This window comes from Electrophorus electricus, chromosome 3 (genome assembly GCF_041902795.1).
Source record: "Electrophorus electricus isolate QZ-2024a chromosome 3, ASM4190279v1, whole genome shotgun sequence".
Classification (NCBI taxonomy): domain Eukaryota; kingdom Metazoa; phylum Chordata; class Actinopteri; order Gymnotiformes; family Gymnotidae; genus Electrophorus; species Electrophorus electricus.
Genome location: NC_137499.1, coordinates 2,552,935 through 2,578,985, shown reverse-complemented (window position 1 = coordinate 2,578,985; position 26,051 = coordinate 2,552,935). Strand labels below are relative to the sequence as shown.

The window sequence follows — 26,051 nt, the reverse complement described above, 5'->3', positions numbered from 1 at the left end:
AGCCTATGAAATATTTTTGATTTTTGGGGACTGGACATAATACATCAGAGTTGCTGGAGTGGAGGTTTCTAAAGGATAATAGTCACTTAAGAGGTATGTTTTCTGCCACACATTTGCAAAGGAGCCTGAGTATGTCATATCATGTGTTTAAAGTATGTCTCCTCTAGAATTTCCTAATGTGAGATCTGCATGGATTTCTGTGTTCACTGCTTTGATCAGCTGGTTGAGGCATTATGGGCTTAATAGGTTACTCAATTACTTGCCTTAAACAGAGCAGACATGCAGCTTGGCTGTGGGTCATTTACACTTTTTTTTTATCCAGCTAAGACTTTGAAACTGAGCTCAGCTGCTTTTTGGTTAACACGGAATCTTTTGTGAAAATACAAGTTCATTCATATCAATGTCATGGCAACATATGAGAGTGGATTTGGCATCATGACATAAATCAGTCATGGTAAGGTTTTTTTGTAATTGTCCATTTTTGTTTCCCCAGGTTATGGCTTCGGTCAAGTTTAATGCAGGTCAGAGTCTTTCAGAAAATTTGCCCAGTCAGCAAATGGAGGACAGTGAGTCCATCTCCCCCTCCTACCAGGCTAAGTCACAGACTCATGGTCGTCATGGATACAGCGGTCCAAGTCTGTCTGTCGACTCTGGAACCTACTCGGCTGAGCCATCACAGATGGTTGACAGCGGTGAAAGTAAGGCACTTTAAGTGAAAGTAAGGTATCTTTAGTATATTTTGATAAATATAGCCTTGATGTGTGTAGAAATTCATTTTTGAGCATTCCAAACACTTACAGTCTCATCACATTCCCGCTGCTTCAGACTTTCATCATGACAATGCGGATTTCTGTGACCAAATCAACACCAATGGCTTTTCAGAAGAAGAGCTTCTCAACATTACTTTTGAGGCATGTGACAGCGCAAGCAGAGGTAGAGTGTCCTGTTTCCTTGCTGAAAGGATTGCGCCAATAGCTGTATAGAGCAAACCTAAGACATGTCTCTCTTTAACAGGACAGGTCCTGGTCTCCACTGTAGTGCAATATCTAAGGGCCATGACTGGCCACAGTCCAGGACAGGACAAGCTGACCATCCTACAGTATATGCTGGATCCAGATGACCAAGACCCCCCCATCAGTAGGGTCACCTTCCATGCCACTATGAGAAAATGGATTGCCCAGTGTAGCCAAGACAGGTGAGAGATGCCTGCAGTTGGCCTTTAATAATGAATGTGTACTAAATATTCTTTGTTCTCGATTTCCTCTGAGAAAAAAAAGGAAGATTGAAAGAACTGAACATCGGTTCATTTACAGAAAAGGTTTTGACTGTTTGAAACCAGGAAATGACTGATGTTTGGGGTAACATAAGTTTAGCATCGCTGATGTTGGAATTTGTGTTTAAACAAACTTTATTGACTTGTAGGTTATATGACTGGCAGACACCAGGATTAGACTCATGCAAAGCAGCTGAGAATGGTAAATCTCATATCAGATAGTATTAGTTCACGTGTCATCACTTTCATATTGTACTCATATTTTTGCTGTTGCATCCTTAGAGACTGCTTATTCTCCTTCAGTACCCGAAACCACTCTCACAGACCGAGCTAAATGTCATTGGTTAGTGGAGTTGTTTCATTTCTTCATGGTTTTCCATTTCACATGGTGAACTAAACGTTACTGGGTTACCCATTTGCCACTGAGGCTGTTCTTCTCGTTTTGCTCCAGTGAATTGAGCGATTTGCTCACCTTGGTAGCAGACTTGAAGCAAGCTCAGCACAGACTGAGTGGGCAGAACAGTCTCCTCCTAAAGACTCTGTCCCAGTTTGAGGAAACAAACCTTCATCTGACTCTGGAGGTATCTGAGCTACGTGGCAAACTAGCCAGGTGTGAATCATTGTATTTCTGATATGTATGTGATCATATTGTTGAGAATAGGGTGGCTCAGGAGGTGTGTATATATATATATATATATATATATATATATATATATATATATATATATATATATATATATTCAACGAAGAGTAATAAACATCCAAATGTCAGTTTTCCATGTGTTTGTTTGAAATCAGCAGTACCCAGCGTTGTGTAGCGAGAGCACATTCTCAGTCTGAGGAACTGGAAGAAACCAAGGAAGCCCTGAGAGAGAGCCAGGAGAGAGCCACCAGATCCCAGGCCCACAACCACACACTGGTCCACCGCACTCTTTAAAGAGCACTTAAATCATTACTGATCAGGCTTTGGGCTTCTGGGTAGCACCATTTAAAAACACATAAAGACTTTTTGCTGTCTTAATGGTTCTTGAGAGGTCATTGCAACCTGAACAAAATGGTGATGGTAGCAATAATATTTAGAAAATTCTAGAAGCATTGGCTGAAACTGGCAGTGCTGAAGCAGAATAACTCACAAGCGTAGCACCCTCGCATATTCAAAATCCCTTTAAAGAAATAACCTTTAAAGGCCTGCAGGTCTGCATACTGCCAATGCACTCTTAAGTAATTACATTACGCTGTAATGAAACAATGGGATGTGGTTTTATCCCCCACTTCTGGCTTAATGTTTGGTAGCAAGAACTATTCTTTGGTAACTTTCTAGAAAGTCTCTATGAAACTGTCCTTTTTAACCTCAAAAACTTTCCCAGTGCAGCTGACCTCAAATTAATAACTGTGAGAGTTTTGTTTTAAAGATACAGCTGTCCGGATGTAATGATGTAATGTAACTGTGTTGCTCCTGTAACATACAATATAATTTCCTAGTGGTTTTCTTGATTTAATTTATTTGAAGAGCTTCTCCTATTGTGACCATTATATCACTTTTAGATGAAGGAGAGTGAACATTTGAAGGCCCATATCAAAGTCATTGAAGAGAAGGTATATCTTTTTTACATAGCTGCAGATATTTAAAATAGCATGTAGCAAATTGTGTGGCATCCCCCAAAATCTTAATTGTTTTTCTGCAGAATGTAAAACTAACACTTGAGAGGAACTGTGCTGAAGACCAGCTGAGCAAACTTAAGAGAGCCAACAGTAACATGAGGGTGCGAGATCCTCCTAAATGAAAATGCTGTTGGTCGTCTGTGAAGCTCAGTGGCGTTCCCTTTACGTTGCTCTTAACCGATTGCAGGAAGAACTGGAGGAAATGGGCATGTTACTGGCAGTGAGAGAAAGGGAAATGACCCGGGTGAGCAGATGCACATAAAGTGTTTACTACCTGAGAAGCTGTTTATACAATGGTCAATAGCAAATGAAAGTCACATTAATAAGTTCTAGTACCATCCATCGACTAAATTTGTAGTGAAAGAGTAATAACGTTTTCGAAGAAAGGACAAGAATATTAAACAGGCAGTAAGAAGTTTTGTTTTCTTCTTTAACAAATAATTTAATGTTTCCTACTCTTAATCTAATAACTTTGTGCTCAATGACACTAAATAAAACAGTGCTTAACACAGTAACTGCCTATTTAATTAATTTTTTTTTCCCAGAAAAACATTATATTGCAGAAGATGAAAGACACATATCTTGAACACTACAAAATAATCGAGGTACTACGTTCACACTGAAAATTCAAAGTAAAATATTATCCTAATTATTTTAAAGACAGCAATAATTAAAAAAAAAACCCACATTGCACTGAAATAATATTTGGTTTTGATTTTCAAAGCTAATAGCAATTCCCAAAATGTCTACACATTTAATGGCATTTAGTGGCATTTAGAGACTTAAGAATTTGTCCATCAAATATGAACACATTGGTTTGCCTTCTATTGAAGAGTGTGCAGTCTGAATTGTTGAGATTACAAGAGCACTTACATCAAGCACTCTTGAGGTAAATTCTAACAACTTGTCAACAAACCTATTGACCTATTTAGTATAAATGTCTGGACTCACATCATTATGTTCAATGGTGATCTGAAGCCCCAGTATTCATGTGCATATTCAGACATTTTGCTTTCTGCTATGGCAGTTTTGATAAATGTGCTTTGAGATCCTGGGGACTGAAGAGAGAGGGTGTGCCCAACCTCTACTCACTACACCATGAGATACTGGAGGCTCAGCCGGTAATGCACTCAGCATCTATTCAGCTCTAGAAGCTTGCCATGCTTGTTTTCTGCTGGCATATTTTGAGTACAGTTCATATTTTGTTCATATTCAGTTCAGCATATGCCAAAGGCCTGAGGGTCAAAGTCCTATGCTGGACTTTTCTTGGGTAGTAGAGGATGTGTGTAGCACAGAGTCCTGGCTTACTGCCAGAGATCGTGCTTTCAAGTGGCAGATTTCCAGAATATCATCCACAACGTCAAATACGCAGATATTAAACAGCTGCTCCACATGCTGATATCTGAGAAAGTGTGAGGGGTCAGACCATGAAAAACAGTTACATGTATTTTTACATCACTTAATCAAACATATTTGTCTTCACAATAAGTGGGCTGATATTATTAACATTCTTTCATGTATCTTAAAAGGAATTTCTTTGTTCTTAGCTTGTTTTACTTACAAATTCTTGCATGGTAAGACTTCATTTTTAAATTTATTTTTCAGGATGCTGTCTGCAGCTATACAGGTGAAATGCTGGAGAAACCATTCCAGGGCAGGCAAGAGCAAGCCAGCTCCAAACAGCAACTTCTGACAATGTAAGGAACTCTCACAGCATCATGTCTATGTAGTCTCCTCTGAAGACATGCCTTTGTGTTCGAGTCTGAAAGATTTGATGAAACAGTACCATACATTGGCAGTGTACGTGTGCTGCTCCAGCTGTGGTTGCAGGCTGAGGGAGCTGGATCTACCACAGGATCTGTGGGAGGAACTGGAGCACAGGCCAGCGGAGGCCCACCAGCAGAACCGGGAGGCCCACAGGGCGGCTGCTGTGGCCTGGAGGAGGGCCCTGAGGCTGGGGAGTGAGAGGAGCCGCATGGCCCGTGAGATGCGGGCACTAGAGGCTGAGATGAGCGCAGCTAAGCAGGAGGCAGACGAGAGCAGGCCGAGAGCCTCTGTGTTGGAGCAGGAGCTCTCTGAGCTTAGAGAAACCCAGAGTCTGGCCGAGGCGGGCAGGGTGACTCAGAGGAAGGACATGGCTGTGGCGATGGAGCTGATCGGGGGCATGAGTGGAGGGGACGCGCACAGGCAAGACATGGTGGCAGAGACCGTGATGGAGTCCCTCAGGCGGGTGGAGGACACAGTGGAAAGGGCACTGAAGGCCACTCGGCTGCTCACCCGCACTGAGAACAGGCTAGGGGAGAGGGTGGAGGCCATCAGTCGCAGGGTGGAGGAGGCGCTTAGCAGAACTGCAGATGCTGAGAGCCAGCTCAGTGTCCTAGAGGCACAAGTCTCCTCCAATACATCGGTATGTCCTCATAGTCGATGGTGCATTACATTACATTACCTAAATGTAATGATCTGGGTCCAGTCATCAATGCTTATATTTTCAGTAATTCATATTATTGTTATGGTAAACATTAATGTATTATTATCAAACCAATGTAACAATATAACATCCGCACAAAATATTTGCATTTTGTAAAGTGTCTTTATTTGTGTGATTTGTAGATAGATAGTAAAAATGTGGAGTCAGTCAAAACTAGTTTTGGAGTTTTGAAAACCTTGACCTTAGCTTCCCAAATCAGTAAATAGCACAGTAATTTTTTTGTTTCTCAAATTTATATTCAAGTCCTCAGATATTTCTGCAGACCCTGATCTGAAGTCAGTGGATGCCAACCATACAGTGGTTTGCAGCAGAGGGTCCACCACTCACACTGGACTGGAGTCAGTCTCTCGCCTTTGCAGCCCTAACCCCACCTTTCTGACAAATGGTAGTGACTAATTTCTTCTGCCATGTTAAAAAAAAACCTGTACAGCAAGTCCTTTATGTTAGTTTTTTTTTTTTACCTTGCCTCTGTGTGGGAAGTAAAAGCCAGCGTCTGTTTTCTTCTTCCTGTTGGCTCCTTTGGGGGGCCTGTGGCTCAAACCCAGTGCTCCTGAAAGACACTGGATTATGACAAAAGCATAATCAGCATTCGGTTCACATGAGCATATGCAGAAAAACCAATAATCCTAACAACATAGTGTGGGTTGCTATGCTTATTTTAACAGGACTGTGTGTATGCATCCATGTGCGTATGCATATGTGTGCGTGTATGTGCGCTCATATGTGACAAAAATACACGTGATCTCAAGCACAGTGTCATTGGTCCTCCTAAAACCCCCTGGGACTCTTGTGTTCTCTGCTTCACCATGAAGTGATCAGTCAACGGTGTTGCTTTTGCATGGCAAATCAGAAGCTAAATCAAGGGTTGCGCGGATGTCCTGTAACATGGCGACTGCATGCACTGGAGGCTTTTTCAATGGCATGTTTATACTGACATTCTTTGGGCGCTCGTTCAGAAACTTCAGGCTTTCATAGAAATAGCTTTAAGAATTTCAACTCCTCTGGGAAATTTACAGTGTTAATGAAATAAGGTCTTGTAATCATTTGTGAATATTAAAGGAGTGTGTTTGTGACTTTAGTTGCCTTAGTTGTTTATATGTTAGCCTTTAAAAAAGCTCCGCTCTCAGCCACAGGCTCTACGAGTCATATATCCCACATTTCTGTTTAAATCACCTCAACATTATGCAATCCTTTTCATAATATAATATAATAGATAGATAGATAGATAGATAGATAGATAGATAGATAGATAGATAGATAGATAGATAGATAGATAGATAGATAGATAGATAGATAGATAGATAGATAGATAGATAGATAGATAGGTATTTAATGAAAATCAGACAAAATTTATCTTTAGTTTAAGAATACTGATAGCAACTGTCAGTGAAACTGATCCTAAAAACAATGCTGGAAAAAAATGTAGGTTTCACTCTGCCAGCATTCTCTAAGGGCCCTAAGGGAAAATGCAGATAGTCCTTTGTCATTTACATTTGGATTTAGTGTGTGTGGCCACTGAAGTCATTACATTATATATAGGAAGGTGATGATAATAAAATGGCTGATCAGTGTAGGTACATGTGCACAGAGGCATGAAAAATACATGAAAGCAGCCAGGTAGGAGAGTAAACATGACATCATTAGCTAGGAAGATTCAGTACATTTACACTAATCAATTAATCTACTGCTTCGGTGTGATGCAGCATCTTAAGGTACATACAGAAATGCAGAATACCTCTGTAGAACCGCAGGTAGTGAGAATATTGGCCATAACGAAACCTAATACTGTTTCTTTTAGGTCTAAAGGCTGTGTTTCCAGAGCAGACAGCAGACTGAATGACAGAGGGTAGAAATTTATCACACTGAAGAGCTCCCCTTAACGCACTTCACACAAAACAACGCATCTTGCTGTGGACCTGTGTCTATCTTCTGGTGCACAAACGCACTCTCCTCTCTGATCTCATCAATAAGCCACTTTGAAGTAGGCATAAATTATGGAGATCCATTATCACCTGGTCTTCAATGCAACCCTGGGTTCAGGGGGCGGAGGTTTCTAAATATCAGTGGTGCCATTGTGAAATAGCATGCAAAAGATGCGGAAGGCTGCTGTTGCACAGGATGTGTGTTTTGGACTGGCTGGGTGGCTGTACCACCTTCCCACTCATCACAGGGAGCAGCACAATACGGCCAGTGTGGGCCACACACTCGTAGCCACAGGATCAAGCACCTCAGTTGCCAGGTAATTGTTGCCTGTAGATATGGAGACAGAGTGAGAGGGTAACCGAGGGAGAGCAGAACCTAAAAGGAATATGGAAAACCCTCCAGCCAATCAGCTGTCCAAACCACCTTCAGTATGTCAGGGTGTTGGGAAGGATGGTTATGTTAATGCTTTTTAACATTTGGTTATTTGCATGACAGACCCGTAAGATGCAAATGAACCAGTGTGTCTAACTGCTTCTCTTGAAACAGGTGCCTTGCCTCTGCACACAGGAGCCAAGGATAATAGCCACAAGGTAAGAACTCTTCTTATGGTGGATTTTTCACAAATTATTTTGTCCAGCTTAGTGTGTCTGTGCATGAGTTTGTCAAACTTTCACTTTTCACTGTGTCACTGTAAATTCAATTGCTTACTTAGCATGCATGAAATATACCTGAAGTTTATGATGTTAAAACAATCCCTCGGTGATAGTTATGAAACAGGTTATGAAACAGGGAGAGCATGCTGGTAACCTAGCGCTTTAAATACAGCAGTTGATTGTAAAAGATAAATTTGAGGGAGTCACTGGAATGTTTTCCAAAAACATATCTCTATCTCAATAATTCCATCTGAACACTAAGTCCCCTGAAGCAATGTTAAGAGTTATCCTCCTACAATGACCTATCAGGCCAGAACAGAGTAAAATGCTGCCTTAGATATTTCCAGCAGTGCATGTGTCTGGCTCTGAGGCAGCTCGTTAAACAGATACTTAGAACGAGCTTGTTCTTTGCATCTCAGACTCCTATGTATATATGCCATCGATTGTGTGCGCACAAAATATAATCATCAAGCATTCACCTCACCTCACATGGTCTCAGTCGTGGCACTAAGCCATCAAAGAGTTTGTACTTTACATGGGTAATCAGGCATGTCTATTTACTGACATCCTTCTTCACTTCCCCTGCAGTGAGATGTTGTTTTGGTGATTTGCTTGCTGAGGATTGTGGCGGTTGGGATATGACTGAATACCACTCCTCGTGATTCTAGGGCATAAGGGGTACTGCTCTCGCTCACCTCCTTAGTTTTTACCCAGCAGTCAAACCAAAAGGAGAGGAGAGTGGAAGGAGGCAGGCTCAGCAGGCGGTCGCCGCGGTGCCACAGACGCGGGCATTCAGCCGCAGCCTTTCTGAAGCGCAAGGCAAGAGAGCTCACAGCAGCAGCTGCCTGGAGAGGCACAAGAAGCCTTCTCCTTAAATGGTCAAAGCTCCCAGGAGTTAAAAAGAGGCTGGAGCAGGGAAGAGAGTGAGAGAGAGAGAGAGAGAGAGAGAGAGAGAGAGAGAGAGAGAGAGAGAGAGAGAGAGAGGGAAAAAGAAACATCGAGGCAAGGAACAGAGAGAGCTCCAAAAGCTGCGGAGCTTCACAAGGGAGACGAAAACAGGAGCTGGGATGAGAAGAGAGTTGTGAGCGAGTGGAGATCTGGTGAGGGACCATCTGTGGATGTTCAGGTACTCTTGGAACGTGGCTTTTCATATGGAATTGTTGCATGAGCATGAGCTAATGAGGAAATTGCTTTGCACATGTGTGGGTGTCTTTGTTTTCTGTATTTCCATATAGATACAGAACTCAGGTCAGCTTGAAAAAAAGTGCAGATAAAAGTGGCAGGGATATTGAAATGAATTTACACGGTCGCATCTGGACAGCAGGCATCCTGTGTCCACCCTGTGGAGGGCTTTGAGTTCATTTCATTCAGTAATAAAAGTTGGGCTGCTTACAGTTCCAGGCCATACCACATGTAAATCTGCTTTATGGTGCCCGCACTCATCAGTGCATCATTGTTTGTTATCGATCTTTGGCATCTTCAGGCTTTGGCGGCACTCACGCAAGCTGTTGTCTTTCTCACACATCCTTGTGTTCTGTTATATTTCCCCATTGTGCTTTGAATGGACTGTGTTCCATACAACCAACTTTAAACAGCTAGGGTCAGCTTATGTAGTCTCTCACGTTCTCATGGAGCCGGAGCAAAAGCTTCTCTGAGACAGCCAAAGATCCCAGGGGACCCGGCAGCCAGATGAACTGTGTTTTCTCTTGAATTTATTTTCTTCTGAGAGCTGACCTCTTCTGGATATGGATAGGCAGGGGCCTGTTAAAAATAGCTCTGGTCAATGAAAAGAGGGAGAGAGAAAGATAGAGAGAAAGAGAGAGAGAGAGAGAGAGAGAGAGAGAGAGAGAGAGAGAAATTCACAAGCATAGATGTGTTTCCACCAGGAAGTAATCATAATTTGATTACACTCCAGGATTCATCTATGTGCCTTGCTCACTGAGTGAGCAGGAGCCATGGTGGTCTCCAAGCTGTCGGGCTTTGTTGGTGTTCTTAAACCACCGAGACGTCATTTTGAAATCTCAGGCTCCAGATTATCTCTTCATCACTGTGGCGTAACTTTGTAAAACATGTAGCTGCTGTTTGGGTTTGAATGATTCAATGCTGAAGAATAAAATATTTATATCTGGTCAAACCGCATAAGATCTAATGAGTTCAGGAGCCAAACTATATTTGTCTTAGATCTCAGTGAACTGCGGGATAAATTAAAGAACAACTAGATCACTTTTGGTTCTGTGGTTGAATGAGGTGCCATTACAGCAGAAAAGGAAGTTTAAAAAGAAAAAAGATTCCTATCTCCTGTTCTCATCATATACATTCCTTTGCAAATACCATATTGTTGGTTTGTTTGTATCTTTGTTTGTTATTATGTAATTCGTACACAGACAAAGTGTAATATTTTAATGAAGAATAATTTCTCTTGAGTTCATCTTCATTACATTGGCTGCAATGAAGCTGTTGTGACTCACATCAGTGCAAACCTACTTTAACCTAATACGTAATACATCAATATTACCATATCACAACCAGGAGGACATGTTGTGATTTTTAAAATGATGAAGGATGCAGAAGGTACCGTAGGAGTTATACCTGGTAACTTTTTAAATTATAGCCTTTTCATGTTGCATTTCAACAGTTTATTTCTTTCTTTTTCTCCGTGTTTCTCATGACTCTCCTGCTAATATGAAGAAAATGCACAAACCCGGAGTGTATCACTAGCCTTTTGAATGTCAAAGTAGATTCACTCCAGTATCAGATTAGCAGGCCCTTTTAACAATAGCCAAAGGGAAAGAGAGTGCTTTATGAACTTGGCTGTTTTGAAGGTCTCCATGGTGACACTGCATCGATGTTTCAGGGCTGCACAAACCACGACGTATCCCAGAACACGAATGACCCAACCCAGGCTCTGCATACTAACTCATTTGACCTGTGGGTGAACTGCAGCAATATAGTTATCTCGCAGGCCTCTACTTCAGGTACTGGACATCAGTCATGTTTCATATCCGACTACATTTTTCTGCTGGTGCACCTGGTTCAGTGTCTTGTCTCCTCAAGTGTAAACCAATAAAAGCTCATATCTATGCCTGTGGGGCTCACCTTCTTAACAATGTTGGTTCCTCTCTGTCAGACCCTTTTCCTGTGGGATTGGTTAATGACCCAAGCCCACCAATACACAGCACCAGAGAGAGCAGTTCTGCTACAACTCACAGCCCCTTACCGGAAACTTCCCCCGGACCGGCCTGTGAGGAGCTCCCACACCACCCCACTCCAGAGAGTGTAGCCAGGTCAGTGTTTACATTCCTCCAGGTCTTACAGGACAAGTCGCGTGTGTGTTTATGTAAAATCCTCGGCTGAGGGCAGCCCATGCTAGGTGAGACTGTGCAGAAGCTGCAGAGTTTACACTGTCACCCACCAAAGCTTCGGTTAATTACTGTTGCTCTTTACTGGTTCCTGCGAAAATGCAGAGTGCTTTTAGCTTGGAATGAAAGGCCCATCTGTCACACTGAACCAGGGTACATTTTTCTTAGGTAATGTAAGGGGATATGGCTGAGTTGAATGTTTATTGATTACGCATAATGATGAATTGATTCCACTAAGGCCTTTTTAATTATAGAGTCCACTGGTTTCCAAATGCATTACATTTGGATGCAACTTCCATTTCAGGGCAGACAGGCCAGGTTGTAGCGACAGGTCCGAAGAAAGTGAGAGCAGCGAAGTTTCACCAGAGGAGGTTATTATCAGCAGGACCTCCAAGACAAAGAGCAACAAATGTCCTACACATAAGAGAAAAGACAGCGGTGGGAGAGAAGAAGTGGCAACAGAGTCCAGACGTTCGGAATCAGAACTCGGTGAACAGAGTCAAGTCTTTAAGCTTGTGGACAAAGGGAGACCTTCAGACCCAGAGCACTGTCGGAAGCACCAGGTTTTCGATACACCTACCCTTAGCCCAAGTGAAGGTGTATCAGAGGGCAGTGGGAGGAGCAAAGAAGAATCAGAACCCTGTGGGAGGAGCCAAAACGGATTCTTAAAAGAACTAAGGACATGCTGTACGTGTAACGTGTCTGAGTTAGAATCTGGGAAGGAGGAAGTTTTTGATACATCTAAAAGTGGGAGTGTCCGAGCAGCTCAGTTTGAATCTACAGACTCTGCTACAGCAGTAAATGTGAGTATTTGGCATTTTTAGTAATCATTATCAAGATCATTGTTCATAGATATATTTGTGAATGAATTCCAATTTTAAAAGCTAATCACAAAGCAAATACCATGCATATTTAGTTTACTGCAGTTTCTAATGAGAAACTTGTAAAACACTATTTAGTTCAGACATGTCTGTCTTCTTGTTAGAAACCTGACCATGTGTTTCAATTTTGTAAACACACTGGATGGGAATGTTCAAGAAGGGTACGGCTCAGATTCTGGTGAAACACCAATAGCTCTTTAACTTCAGGTCAGTCTTCAACAAAACAAGTTGATAAGCAACTTAGCAGGTTATTTAATTAGCTTGCCAGTTCCCTGAAGATTGTGCTCAGCAGATGAATTCAGTTGCACACTGATAAGAAAACAGAGACTAGAACAGTTCACAACTACATGTTGACTTAAAACCTGTGGTAATTATTCAAATCTGTGTTTGAAAGGGGATATGCTGGTATGATTCCCCCAGGATGAACAAGCCTATATGTCATTCAGTCTACACAGAACATATTCTCAAAATTGCCGCTTCCTTTTTAGGGATGTATTTCTCCTAGGACATGAGTTTCAGTAGTGCCCTTGTTGAAGAAAATGGAGTGTTGTTGCTCTTGAGTAACGGTTGGAGAGGAACAGAGAGTATCAGGCAGGTTGTGGACCAAGGTTGCCCCAGCAGTAAATAAAGACAGTCGTTCATAGTGACAGTGAGCACTAGTGACACAGTGAGCTCATAGAGACAAATACTCTATGTCTATGCTTGGCTGGGGTGCAGTTGTGGTGGATTTTTCTTGATGATTCAGTTTAAATGTGCATTATTAAATATATGTGCATTATATTTAATTTCTAAACAATATATGTGTACATGTTGTTTGAGTGGGTAAATGTTGGCCTTATTTTCTGCTGACAGTGTTTTCTTTTGTACAGTCTGATGAACTTTAACACTAAGATGTTTTATAAAAATATAATCACTGTTGTCATATAAATCCTCTGCAGGCTGTTTTGCTTATAAGAAATGTTTACATGCTCTCTCTCTCTCACTCTCTCTCACTCTCTCTCTCTTTCTGTCTATTTCTATCGCTAAGAAACACATTGTTTCCTATTTTGTTTGGGTTAACAGGAAGCCAAGGATAGTTTTTTTAGCCCTCACATGGAATGAGAATAGATTGAATGGGATTAGGATTGCATTCCCCTGGGAACATGGTACCCTGCTGACCAACCCTCTTCTCCAGGTCTAAAAAGTTGAAATTACCATTTATTTCTGGAAATAGTATGTTGTGGGCAATACACCGAATAATAAAAAAATTGAACTGCAGCTGAACTTCTATAGACTCTGCTCTTCACTGGCTGTGAGGCCTTGCTAATGGATTTCTTTATGTTGTTTCGGATTCCCAGATCCCATATTGATTATGTTAGTTGCTTTTGTAAGGTCTTTTATACTCAGTGGCTTGCTAGCTATTTTCTATGCATATACGGTAAGTGACTTGAGCATCACAGATGCCATTAGTTATATAGAAAGGACATGAGAACCCATTTCAGAGTCTTCTGGCAGGTGGAACGAGATGGATCTCAGTGATGGGGAGAAAATACAAAGGTCTTGGAGTAGGCAAGACATAGACATGCAATGGAGACACAGTGCACTCAACAACAAGCCGAGTCTGAAGGAGAATCTTACACCGCGCAAAATCTCCATTAAGCTTCTCCATGTCTGGTGATTTCCCTGAATGTCATCTGGGATGTGTGTGTGTGTGTGTGTGTGTGTTCTCTTACAGCGCAATCAGGATATCTCTGTGGCACGTGGGGTGCCAGGGCCGCAGGTTCAGCAAGCTTCTCTTCCGCCTCTCCGTTGTGTGGCAGCCCAGGCCTACACCCCTCTCCTTCTCCCATACACCCGCTCTCGGCCCCCAAACGCCCCCACCATGCCCACCCTGCCTGAAGAGGAGGAGGATTCTGCTGAGGACATCGAGAGTTCCTCCAGCTCCCCCACCAACGTGAGTGACCTTCTGCCTCAGAGCCACACACACTCACATACATAAACTTTGCATATTTCTTACACCTGCTAAGATAGCACTAATATCTCCTGCTGCTTGGTATACAACACAAATAACATGTGATTAATTCTAGCTTCATTTGTTGTTTTTCCTGTGTGTCATATACACGAACTGTGTGTGTTGCTATGGTTGTTTTTTCATGCTTATTTACACTGCTGTCTTTACACACTGCTCACTCAGTGTGACAAGCTTTGACTGCAGCATTACAGCAAGTACATATATCATGTTTTGCCATTGTAGAGTTTTGCCATTGTATTTTTAGTAATAAGATCACCTGGATCTTTGAAGCAGAACGTAGCTGTTTTGCTCTGTGGCAGTGGTAGCTCAGTGGTTAAGGTACTTGACTAGTAACTAGAAGGTTGCCAGTTCAAATACCACTGGTGGGTCCCTGAGCAAGACCCTCAATTGCTCAATCTGTATTCAGTCACTTTGGATAAAAGCGTCAGCTGAATGCCATAAATGTAGAGTCTGGGGTCAGAGGGAAATTTTACAAGCTCTATAATGCATCCTTTCATATTTGTGTGCACGCCATATCACTATCTTAACAGATGCAAAAAAAAATAAATACAGGATTGGCTGTACTGTTTCATTTTTGGAGGCCACAAACTGTTCAGACATCAAAGTCTCTTACAGCCTGCTGTTCTATTAAGGCAACTGGGGTACTCCCACACAGACACTCATAAAGTTTAAGATTCAGATAGTATTTCACTCCAGGACCACATTAAACTCAAGAAATCTAATCCCAGACTCCAGGCTTAACAAATAAAAGCCGCTCGCCTTGATGAACAAAAGCAAGATTAACTTTCTTTGTCCTGAGGTCTTGTTTAATTGTTGTTTATGCATCACATTTTCTGTTACTGTGTTGATCATGTCTGCTGATCACATCACTGAGAACTGAAAATATAGCAAACCCCTCAGAATGCATAAAAGAATAAAAGGTTATATCATGAGGGAATAGTTGTTAGAAACTCAAAGACACAAAGGGGAGACAAACATTGGCTGTCACGAAGACCAATCTTTAGAAGGAGACAGGATGTGATAACAGCAGGCTGGTTTTCCCTTGGGAGCCTGTGTGTGTTTGCGTTTATGGGCAGCTCTCAGTGGACTGATTTTAAGCTTTCTGAGGGCGTTCTGAAGACACTGGAATGTAATACAAATGGAAAATCTGTCCATCTGTTGCTAGACCAACTAAACCAATTGCTAAACCAACAGATTTAAGATTCTTTCTTTAATAAAAACCAGCACGTTTATTTTTGTATTTTTTATTTTTCTAATTACATTTCTTCCATTTTGTTGGATGTTGTTGCTAACAACACAGTGGACATGCCATTCTTAGCACAGTAGGACTGCGGTACTGTGATGGGCAATGACATTGTGTGAAATGGTACTGCATTGTCCATCTTAAACTGACACCCTCGTCAGAGGTCTCAAATTACACTGAAATATTTAGCTGTCTGGTAAATAGAACATTTTACTTTAGAAGTGTCTTATCTATGAATTTAGTGATTACTGTCATTATTTTTGCATGATTTTCCGTACTTTTACAAATAAGAGTCCGTGAGAGGTGTCCTTTTTGCCTGCGTCTTTGTGTTTTTAGTACATGCCAGTTGAAGCCAAGCTAGTGAATGTGACTACGGCTCCCCCTACAATTGTCCTTCCAGGATCAGCCCCCCAGCAGGACCCTCGTCCCTTGGATAAAACTAGGTTTGTTTGGCTTGCTTGATTCAGCCTGGATTCCATTAAAGAAATTCATGCTTTACCACTGTGTGCCTTCACAACCAATACAGTTTTTGTTTCAGTCAATGACTTGGTTTAAACAGATGAAGTGGAAGGCGCATCTTTTGCTGTCGTTTAGCTATGCGTGGAATGCATTGCTCTAATGTTTACGTTTGCCATCTCAGACCACTCAGCCCCAGACTTCGGCTGTCGAGAAACACCAGTGCCTCGGGGCCTCTCACTACAGTAGGTAAGCAACACGAGCCTAATGCCTGAGCTTGTTTGTGTGATGACGCATGGAATATATATAGTTTCATGTACTGTGAACTTGTGAACAGTTTAGTCTGATTTCAGAAAGTGGAAACCTATACAGAAAGTTCATCAATTAAGCTGTTTTTGATTTATGACCACTGCACACAATAGCTTCCAGTGGAGCCCTTGGAATTGTCTAAATTTGGTCAAACATGGGGGTCCCCGCTTGAGGCTATTTTAGAGAGCAAAATTCAAGGGGCCAAGACAATTTCTCTTTGATTAGTTTGTTTTGGCCTGATGCCCTATAATGAGCTAAGGAACGTGGCTACAGATGATCAGTGTTTATGTGGATGTGCCTTCCTGTGCACATGCTTGTGTGTGGTTGTTGAAGACACTGAAGGCCACGTGATAGATCTGGTGAAGGATAAACTTCCAGAGCTGCAGCTGTCGGAGGAGGACCGGCAGAAGAACCTGGAGCTGCTGGAGGAGGCGAAGAAAGTGAGCGACCGCTTCCTGACCCGTAGAGGGCGCCGTTCCACATGCAGCCTCACCGAGTCGCCCACAGGTGACCACAGCACTCATCCTACACTGACAAGCCTCCTCATAGCAAAAAATAAATAAAAAATCAATCAGGATTGGTCCTGTGATTCAGGACTTATAGTCCTACAGTCTTGAATGAATCTACAGGACCTACAGTCCTGTATGAACTTTTGCATTGCTCATTTGATTTTGTGTTTCTGTGCGTGTAATTCAACACTTTTGGCTGGGCTTCTGCTGTGCATTCTGAACCTCACATACATCACTGCATGATGAGCCTACATAATTCCAGCTGCCATTACTGCTAGCTTCCCTTGTTATTAGGAACACCAAACGTCCTGCGTTATGTGACAGGGTCCTGGTGTTTTGATTTGAATTGCATTCCGTATTACTTCCTTCTCCTGGCAATTTCCTTTCTTATCAAACCTTATCACTGTTTACAGTGTGTGTGTCTGCTTGTCCTTGAATGTCTTTGAGAGCATCTCGACACGAGGCCGTAATCCTTCCACTCGCATGAAGCCCAGGGTGCAGACGTGAGCAGTGCAGCGGAGTAGGCTCATGATTGGTGCTCCTCTGGAGCGTTGGTGGTGCGTGCAAATCTACGCGAGGTCACTACGGAATCTGTTTTGATTTCAGGTCCTTCGCCCATCGCAACTCCATCCTCTTCTCCTGTACCCTCACGGAGCAGTTCTCTCTCCGCGCCCCCACAGATAGGTAAACATGCCACTGAGAATCAGTTATTATTGAGAGCTCATTACTGGCATGATGTATGATCTAGCAAACATTTATTCCCCTTTTCTGCTTTGTGGTTTTTCATGTAGCTTCAGTGGCAGATGCCACAACAAACCCGCCTACAAGCTCACTCATGGTGGGTAGTACATGATTAATGATGTCATTTTATACAGTGTATCTCTTTTCCATGATTAGTAATGACTGTTGTTAATTGTTTTGTTATAGCAACATTCTGCTTTTGCTGTGTGTGTCTTTTTGTGTGGGCAGCGGTTGGAGGTGCCTGGTGTGTGTGACCATGGGGAAGCAAGTACAACAGACCATGAGGTAAGCCCAACTGCTGGTCACATGGGTCAAATCTCTCGCAGTCTTTCTTCGTCACTCTTATTGCTGTTTCTTAACTACATTACACCGCCCTTGATTTTTGCTGTTGTGTAGAGTCTGAGGAAGCTGGTGGACTGGAAGCCGCCCGAGAAGCGCAAGGTTTCCTCCGGCACCTTGACACCCCGCCACACCACCACGGCGGCGGCCAGACAGCCGGCTATGACCCACAGAGAGGTCTTAGAGAGCCTGAAACCGGAAAGCTCGGCCCCGGTGACGGGAGTTGCCAAGCCTGTCCCACATCCAGCCACCCAGCAAGTGCCCTGCACGGCCGAGATCAAGACCATCGGAGCCTTCCCACCCCTCATGAGGGCTGTCTCCTGGGATACCGTGGGCTCCATGGGTGGGAGGAACGGGGCACCCAATGGCGATGAGGGCCTGGCCTTCTCCGATAAACTGAAGTCTTCTGGGTACAAGGACTTCCCAATGGCTCCCCTGAACGTCCAGAAACTGTCCAAACTGCGAGAGGTAACGTTGGACTTTTGTAGTTTCATGTTACAACGTTTGGCTCATTTAGGGACTTGTAGCCAAAGGCTTGAGGTAAGGAGACAAAGAGCACATTACTGCGATAGCAATGGTCTGACATGGTCAGTTTATTACAGGCGTAAAGCTTCCCCCAGTTTCTAACTCACACACCGGTTTGTCCTCACTCAGGAGCATAAGCTGATGAGGACCCAGAGCATCTCAGGATCAAAGCTGCCAGATCTGAGCGAGACGGCTGAACAAGAACGAGGTTGGACCCTATGAATGACCACATGTTTGCTATTTTTAACACTTCGCGTTGATTCAGAACAAGCGTATACAAGCTTGAGCGCTTGTCTTAGGTTAATCTGTTGATTCTGACCACTCTGTGATTGTCTTGTGTCTCTATATCAAACCAACAGCCCCTCCATCTTATGAATCATGTATAAACATGCTATTACACGCATGTACCAGAAGATGGCAATACAGGCATCCTAGTTAGATAGATAACCCAGATCGTTAGATCGCATGCCAAGAACAAAATGGAAAGATTTCTTGAAATGTCCATTTTAAGCAGGGAGCGGTCTTTGTTCCCCAGGTTCCTGCTCTCTGACAGCTGTCTCCCCAGCTGACGAGGAGGCGAAGGAGAAAGCTGACGCCATGCCCAACATATCCGACCTCATGCTGCGCAAACTTAAGCTGCACAAAGGCAGTACGGTGGCCTGGTGAGGACACTCTGCACGCCGCACATGCTGAGCAATCCTGCAGTGTGTGTCATCTTTACATGCATTTACAGCACTTGGTATATGCTCTCATCCAGACTGACCCACAGACAGGAACGCAATGTGATTGTAGACTGTACTGTATTACAGTGGATACGGGTCTCTGGTATATATAAAAGCACCGGTCACCATCACTCTGACTTGAAACCTGTGTGTTGTTTGTTTCAGTGCGCCTCCGCTCACGGAGAAGGAAGTGGAGGTGGGTGCCTTATCTTCTTGCTGCATACACCTTAACACCTCCCGACTGTCTGTGAGGTCTCAAATTTGGACGCTTTCAGCGTGTGTTAGATCAGGAAGGAAATTCATCTTGGCCCGTGTGAGCAGCGTTCACTAAACCGGGATTCTGGGCCAGATTAAAGGGATGGTCTTTTCATTACGCAGGGATGAGTCAGCGTGGCTGTGATAGAAGCCGGTACACAGAAGTGCCCTGTGAGGCCTTGCTGTGCCTTGTGGCACACTGCGTCCCTGAGACCGCACCTGTTTTGAAGGCGCTAATGTACGGAAAGTCCGTGGCCCGCTCTGTCCGTGCTCTGGAACCCGGCACAGTTCAGCGGCCCTTAGTGGTTTCCTGCCCAGGAGGAGGAAGCACAAACATGCCCTCTCTGTGGACTGGATCAGGGTCAAGGGTCATCTTCTGCTCACTGTGCCTTCCCTCAAGTTCTGAGGGAAGGTCTGCTGCTCGCACTCTCTGCACTTTGATAATTCCGGCGCGGAAGAGAGGACTCAAGGGCCACTTCTGTGTTCTTCTCCATCACCACACCAACTTTGATCTCTTGCCTAATGGTCCGTCCAAACAGACAGGCATTGGGTGTAATCCTGGACGGTTTTCAGGACGTACAGGGTTAATTAGCAGAGTTTAGCAATTTGTTATCCTTGACCACCTCACGTGAGATCCCAGCCGTGGGAATGATCCTGACCTTGTTCAAGAGGGTACAGTGGTTTCCATTCAGAGCAGCTTATGCGCTGCCTGTTTCCTAGCATGTACGTTTGCCTCTTTTCCGGGCTGTGTAGTGATGCAGGGTCTCTCGCTCCGACAACCCCCCACCCCAGAATGCCTTCGTGCAGCTATCCCTCGCCTTCCGCAATGACAACTACACGCTGGAGACGCGGCTGAAGCTGGCAGAGCGCGAGCGCAACCTCACAGAGGAGAACACCGAGAAGGAACTGGAAGAGTTCAAACACTCACTGAAGGTCAGCCATGAAGAGAAGATGGAGGGGCCCGACTCTCCGCAGGGGCCCGGCTTACATTTCCTTTTTTTCGTTCCCTTTTCATTCCTTGCCTTTCAGTGCACGGCGCCGCTGTGGCAGAATGCAGAGCAGAGGGAGTCCTACCAGAGACTCGTGGAGACCTTGGCTGTGCTGCACCGCCTGGCCAACCGCCTCTCCAGTCGGGCTGAAATGGTCGGAGCCGTGCGGCAGGTGAGGAGCAGCGGGCGGGCGGCTCCTGGGCTGTTGCCGGACACCGTCCTCCCCTGACCCAAACTTTGCCATCCACAAGTGCTCCTCCTCTTGCTTTCCTAAGAGTTCTGGACCCTCTCTGAGGAGCTTAAGGAGCACTGGAGTGTGTCTTTTTCCAGAAGATAAGATTCTGTTTGTGAAAGATTTAGCTCAGTGTTATGCTTGCCCTTAGGTTAATGTGCAAGCCAAAGTAAACTATGTGAATGGAGAAGTAGTTACAATGTGCCAGTTGCCATGGGCAACGCTATTAATGTTAGACTTCATGCCTTAGGGGCTGTGATTGTAGTAACAGCCCTTAATTCTCCTTATTTTAACTTACTCGCATGTTTCACCACAAGAGCTAAACCTGAAAGCAATCAGAAAATTCCCTCTCTAAATGCATTTGTGGTGTAACTTGATCTCCAGTAAGGAACTCTTACTCAGAACACCTTCATGAAAGTTGCATGATGCATTTGAGGGCTTTATTGTACATGCAACGATGTTGCTTAGATAACCATTTGTGACTGCAATGCCCAAGTACAACAATGATGATTCAGTAATTGTGTGCTTATATGCAACACTTCTATCTGTAAGCATGGGGTGCATCAAGTTTGCAAGCATCCCATTGGCTGGGCAATGTACTCTAAAGAATTTCTAATGTATTCTAAATTATATTGGTTTTCATGGCTCCTATTGCTCTGTTTAATTCAGCAATTCAGTATAGCTGAACAATTGCAAAATAAAGCTGCGTTTTCAGTGTGATGGCTCAAATCGCCTAGCCTCAGCTCAGACCCCACAGTGTGTGATGACTTCATTAACATACTCTCAGTGGAGGCTACTAACTGTTTGATGACTCTGTGAGCTTTGCGTTACTGAACCCTTTGGTTTTGTGGGACAGGAAAAACGTTTGAACAAAGCCACAGAGGTGATGCTGCAGTATGTGGAGAACCTCAAGAGGACCTATGAGAAGGACCATGCAGAGCTGATGGAGTTTAAAAAACTAGCCAATCAGAACTCGAACCGATACTGTGGCTCCATGGAAACTGGAGGTGATTATGTGCTCATAGAAGGAAAGTAGTCTGTAAAAATGACCGTCACACTTGTGTGTCTATGGTCTCCTTGAATGCTTGTATTCTGAATGGTTTAATGTATTCATGCTTTTCTACTCTAGAAGATGGCATTGCACGTCAATCGAGATCCATGTCTGTGACATTAGGAAAGGTACTGCGCCAAAACCAACCCATTTAATTCAGTGATGGAATACAGTGGCTACTTGGCATGATGCCAGCAAAATAAAACACCGTATTTTCTTCATCCTTAAAGGCTTTACCCAGAAGGAGAGTCAGCGTGGCTGTGGTTCCCAAATTTAATCTCCTGCACATTCCTGGTCAAAGCCCAACCACAGTGGGCCCTGGCCCTGGCCCCAGTGCTGGCATTGCATCTCCTGGTGGCCCCGTGGCACTTCCTGTACTGGTGAGCTCCATTTCATTTGCCTCTTCCTGCGTGTCACAACCGTGACCTCCAGGCTGCATGTGCAGGGTGATTGATGATGCTTTATCTAAGATGCTCCTCCATTGGCTCGCATCGCATATACACTGTGGCCCAGAAGCACGTGACCTTGACCTCTTACTGCACCTGGTGTTAGAATCTTTGTGATTTTTTGTGATCTCATTGTTTAGTGCGAGGCGAACAGCACGAAGAGTGATAACCCTACAGACTCACCACAACAAGGTGCAGGTGAAAAGTGAGTACATATCTTAACATCATACATCTGTACACACACACAAACACACACACACATGCACTGCGAGTTTCAAATATATTCATGACCAAATTTTCAGTGACCTCCAAATATCGATGGAACATTCCACAAAGAGACTGAGCTGGAGTGTGTTTCAGATGTTCAGATGCTATACTGAGATTTAATCCAAACATTTGGTCTAGAGCAGGTTCCAAAGCCCAGGTGCTGGGCTTCACCACCAGCTCTGCTTAATGAGGTGAGACTAAAAGGTCCCTCATGCCTTGTGCACCAATGCCCACATGTAAGGCTTCAGCCAAGTGATAGAATAACCTGCCTTCTGCAGGACAGAGACATTTTTAGCGTGTGTGACTTCAGTTTTACGGGCGTTTTGTTCTAAGAGCGTGTCCCCCACTGTACTCAGTTTATCAAAGTCAGTGCAGAACGTGTCTGTTATGGCAGCCTGCGTTTAGTTTTTTTAGTTTTTTTTTTTTACATAATTGCACGGGTATATTGCTACAGTGCCAACTCCCATTTCCTATCTGAAAAATACTTCAGTGTAAAAGTTGCAGCGGAGCAGGACGGCGACGTAGCCACATCGACTAAAGTCCCCTGCAGTCCAGAAGAGATCAGAGCCCAGATTAAGGCCAAGATCGAGGAAGAAGCCTACAAGAAAGGGTAACCTGTCCACATGTGCAATTATGCACAGGCACATTTGCTTAATCTGGACAGCTATTACAGCTGAAAACTGACTGCTTGGCACAGACTGGCAAATTTACAGTAATGTAGAATGATGTTTTGTTTTTGTTTTTTTAAAGTAGTAATTTTCCAGTTAAATGTACTCAGCATTACATATCAAAGATGTAGTCTTAAATTTGAAAGACTTCTTTGTTGATCTTCATGAGATAAATGTACAGTACAAAAATATTAACATCCATCCCTTTTCACATAATATTGTTTAAAAAGCACTGAGAGCCGGGGTGAGCTGAGGCAGAATGCAGGGAGATCGGGGTCACGATCGGGGTCACGATCACACCTCCAGGGTCGTTGTACCTGGGAGATCAGAAACAGAAAGGAAACCAGAATGCGTAACTTGTAACAAAGACAGGTGAAAGAATTACAAAATAAGAACTAAAGAGACAAACACTAGTATAAATGAGAAACTAATGTAGAGAACAGGAACATAACCGTCTGGAACAAGGAAATGAAATGACAAACAGGATAACAAGCAACAGGCCACAGGAACAAGACTAGAATACCAGGCCACCAGCTAACGGGTAAGAGAACAGGAACCAGGTAGATGGTGTAGATAGGATAAGAGGGTACAGACTACAAGGCTAACAGGTAAACAGGATAGCAGATAGTAGGGCGCAGACTAACAGACAAACAAGCTAACCAGGAACTATTACGGATAACAGGCAAACTAGTTATATGACACAAGAAAACGCAAAACAGACAGAGACAGACGAACAAAGTGGAAACAGAAACTAATGGAAACAAGCAGACAGGAGGCTTAGAGGTAATGACTGGGTCAACAGAAACAAAATATGTTTAGCTTATATATAATAGCAAGGCACAAACTATTAGAATATAGACAGCCTGGTAGCAAGAGGCACTACACAAGAGAATGGGAACAGAATAAAGGATACAGAAGGGCAGGAGGCAGGAAGTAGACTACTGGTCAGAACAGAGAAGAAAATACAAACAGGTAGGCCAAAAGCGAAACATGGGACTTAAGTAGGGAACCCACAGAGGGCTAACGAGGAGATGACAATAAAGAGAGGAGAATAGAAATGAGGAACAAAACCAGGAAAAAAACAAAAACAAAGGAACACATGGCAGGTAGCAATGGGGAATAGCGACAAGATAAATGATAGCTTCAGAACCTCTGGTCCCTGTATGCAGAGGTAGTGTTATTAGTTTGAACGAAGACTGTCAATATCACACCTCACATATACATCTGCAGGTATCAGGAGGGACTGAAAAGAATTAAAGAGCTTCAGGAAGTCAAGGAAGAGGAGAATTCATCAGAGGAAAAGCAGTCGGCGCTCGATCAGACAACTGCAGAAGATCCAGACAAAGAAAATAAAACAAACAGGTAAGTTTCTTTTAGGCAACATAAATAGCAATGGCATCTGTTGAGGAGCCACACTGTCTAATTTCAACACTGCACCTTCCTGTCACAGTCGATATGAAGAAGCACTGGAAGCCATCGACCGGTTATGTCCAAAGGTCTTCAAACGAAGCTGGACGCTCTGGAGAGTCCTCACCTTGTTCATAGGTTTGTTCTTTTTGGTCAACCTCGTAAACTTCTATAGTAACTACTACGGTGACCACGGAGACACGTCGGCAGAGAAGTCTGGTGTTCCTGGCAAGAAGAAGTTTTTTGGCCTGCATGTAGGCTCGAAGAGTAGTCCCACGCCAGAGTAGTGCCCAGCCTACGCACATCTGCATTCAAAGATTCATCCAAGGACTCGGCTGGTACTGAGGAACCCAGCTCAGTGCACATGGGAATATCTGAAACACTAGTAACTAAATTTAAGACTATTTTAGAGAAGCTTTCAAACTGCAATATGAAAAAAAATCTCAAATTCCTCTGTTGTTCTTTAAGGACAAAAATGCTAGTAAGAGAACCATAGTTTCAGTGTAGATTTATTTAGGTGTCGTATAGCACCTAGATGGAATAATGTGGTTTTATTATTGACAACCAGCTGATGTTACAGATACACATTATCTTACCACTCAAACCAATACAATTATATTTCTCAGGTTTATGGGATGAAGAATTCAGTATACTATTTAAATGATCTTTAATCTTTTGTGTGGTTATTAAATTCTCTTATGTCTATATTGTTTGACTTTACATTCCAAGGTAGCTCCTTAAGTGCAATACTTTGCAACACATAACTGAACCTTTTATTTTGATGTGTTGGATTGTGTCCTTAGAGCGCAATGGTGTGAGCATCTTCTCAAACAGTTTAGAGTGCACTTTTAAATAGCATGAGAGATTTCTTTCATCTTTTTAGATATTTGCACATGTGTGTTGATGGTTGTGTCACTCAACCTTTTAATAAAGGTGCCTTAAAAACAGGCTCAGTAATTTCACCTGGGGGTAACTGAGTAGAGTTTGCCTAACAGTGATGACTGAATGTTTTTTATACTTGTGTATTTAAATGTTAATAGACAAAATTAGGAAATTCATGTCAGGGGCCTTTCCTTAATATGTTCTAACAGATTATATACTATTCCATACTGTATTCCCCACTGCCTATTGTAAACATACACTTAAAGTAGATATAGTTCTAGCAAACAGATCTGGCATGTAAAGATGGAATTTTATGCAATATAAACCATGTGGTACATGGTACAACACTGTGCCAAATGTGGTATGATCACGTAGCTGTTATGCACTGGGTCTCGGCCTTCTCCAGGCTGCTGCTGTTCTTGGGGCACGTGCAGTCTCACTCTTAGGTAATACGCAAACATCAGCAGTGAGCAAAACAGGCAAATTCATTCCCATGGAATAGTTGCTGACTCGCTGATTATAGGAGAGGAATGACTGGCTCATTTTTTCCTGAGCTTCGGTGTCATTTTGCTCTACCAGAGGGATCTAGCGTGCGTGCGTGCGTGCGTGTGTGTGTGTGGAGTGAAGATGTTTTCCTGGAAGTGGAACATAGCAGTGTGTCAGTGAAAGATCACAGGAAAGCAAAGGAACATAGGACAGGAAATAATTGTTCAATATGGTGTCAAAGCTAAATGGAAAGCAGTGCATATCCACAGTTTCT

General features: G+C 43.3%; 1 protein-coding gene across 5 annotated transcripts; it reads left to right on the top strand.

The window, feature by feature from the left end:
• The first annotated feature begins 328 nt into the window (after positions 1–328).
• On the top strand, positions 329–25,357 carry mrvi1 (murine retrovirus integration site 1 homolog). Of its 5 annotated transcripts, XM_081709483.1 has the most exons (41): positions 329–454; positions 593–698; positions 826–933; positions 1,015–1,195; positions 1,423–1,475; positions 1,556–1,616; positions 1,725–1,883; positions 2,072–2,192; positions 2,819–2,869; positions 2,959–3,036; positions 3,123–3,179; positions 3,481–3,540; positions 3,769–3,824; positions 3,963–4,056; positions 4,541–4,632; positions 4,754–5,342; positions 5,667–5,808; positions 7,893–7,936; positions 10,854–10,974; positions 11,127–11,283; positions 11,663–12,161; positions 13,954–14,172; positions 15,830–15,936; positions 16,134–16,198; positions 16,592–16,765; positions 17,374–17,451; positions 17,559–17,605; positions 17,737–17,793; positions 17,905–18,315; positions 18,502–18,580; positions 18,908–19,034; positions 19,260–19,290; positions 20,142–20,282; positions 20,379–20,510; positions 21,427–21,577; positions 21,700–21,749; positions 21,852–22,001; positions 22,208–22,272; positions 22,825–22,944; positions 24,233–24,364; positions 24,453–25,357. In XM_081709483.1, exons 1-41 carry the CDS (start codon positions 452–454, stop codon positions 24,694–24,696), a joined length of 5,412 nt encoding a protein of 1,803 aa, XP_081565609.1. In that variant the 5' UTR covers positions 329–451; the 3' UTR covers positions 24,697–25,357. The 5 variants fall into 5 exon arrangements, with proteins under 5 accessions (XP_081565609.1, XP_081565605.1, XP_081565606.1 ...); XM_081709479.1 differs by having other exon boundaries at positions 329–698; positions 2,075–2,192; XM_081709480.1 differs by having other exon boundaries at positions 329–698; positions 21,703–21,749.
• The last annotated feature ends 694 nt before the right edge of the window (positions 25,358–26,051 follow it).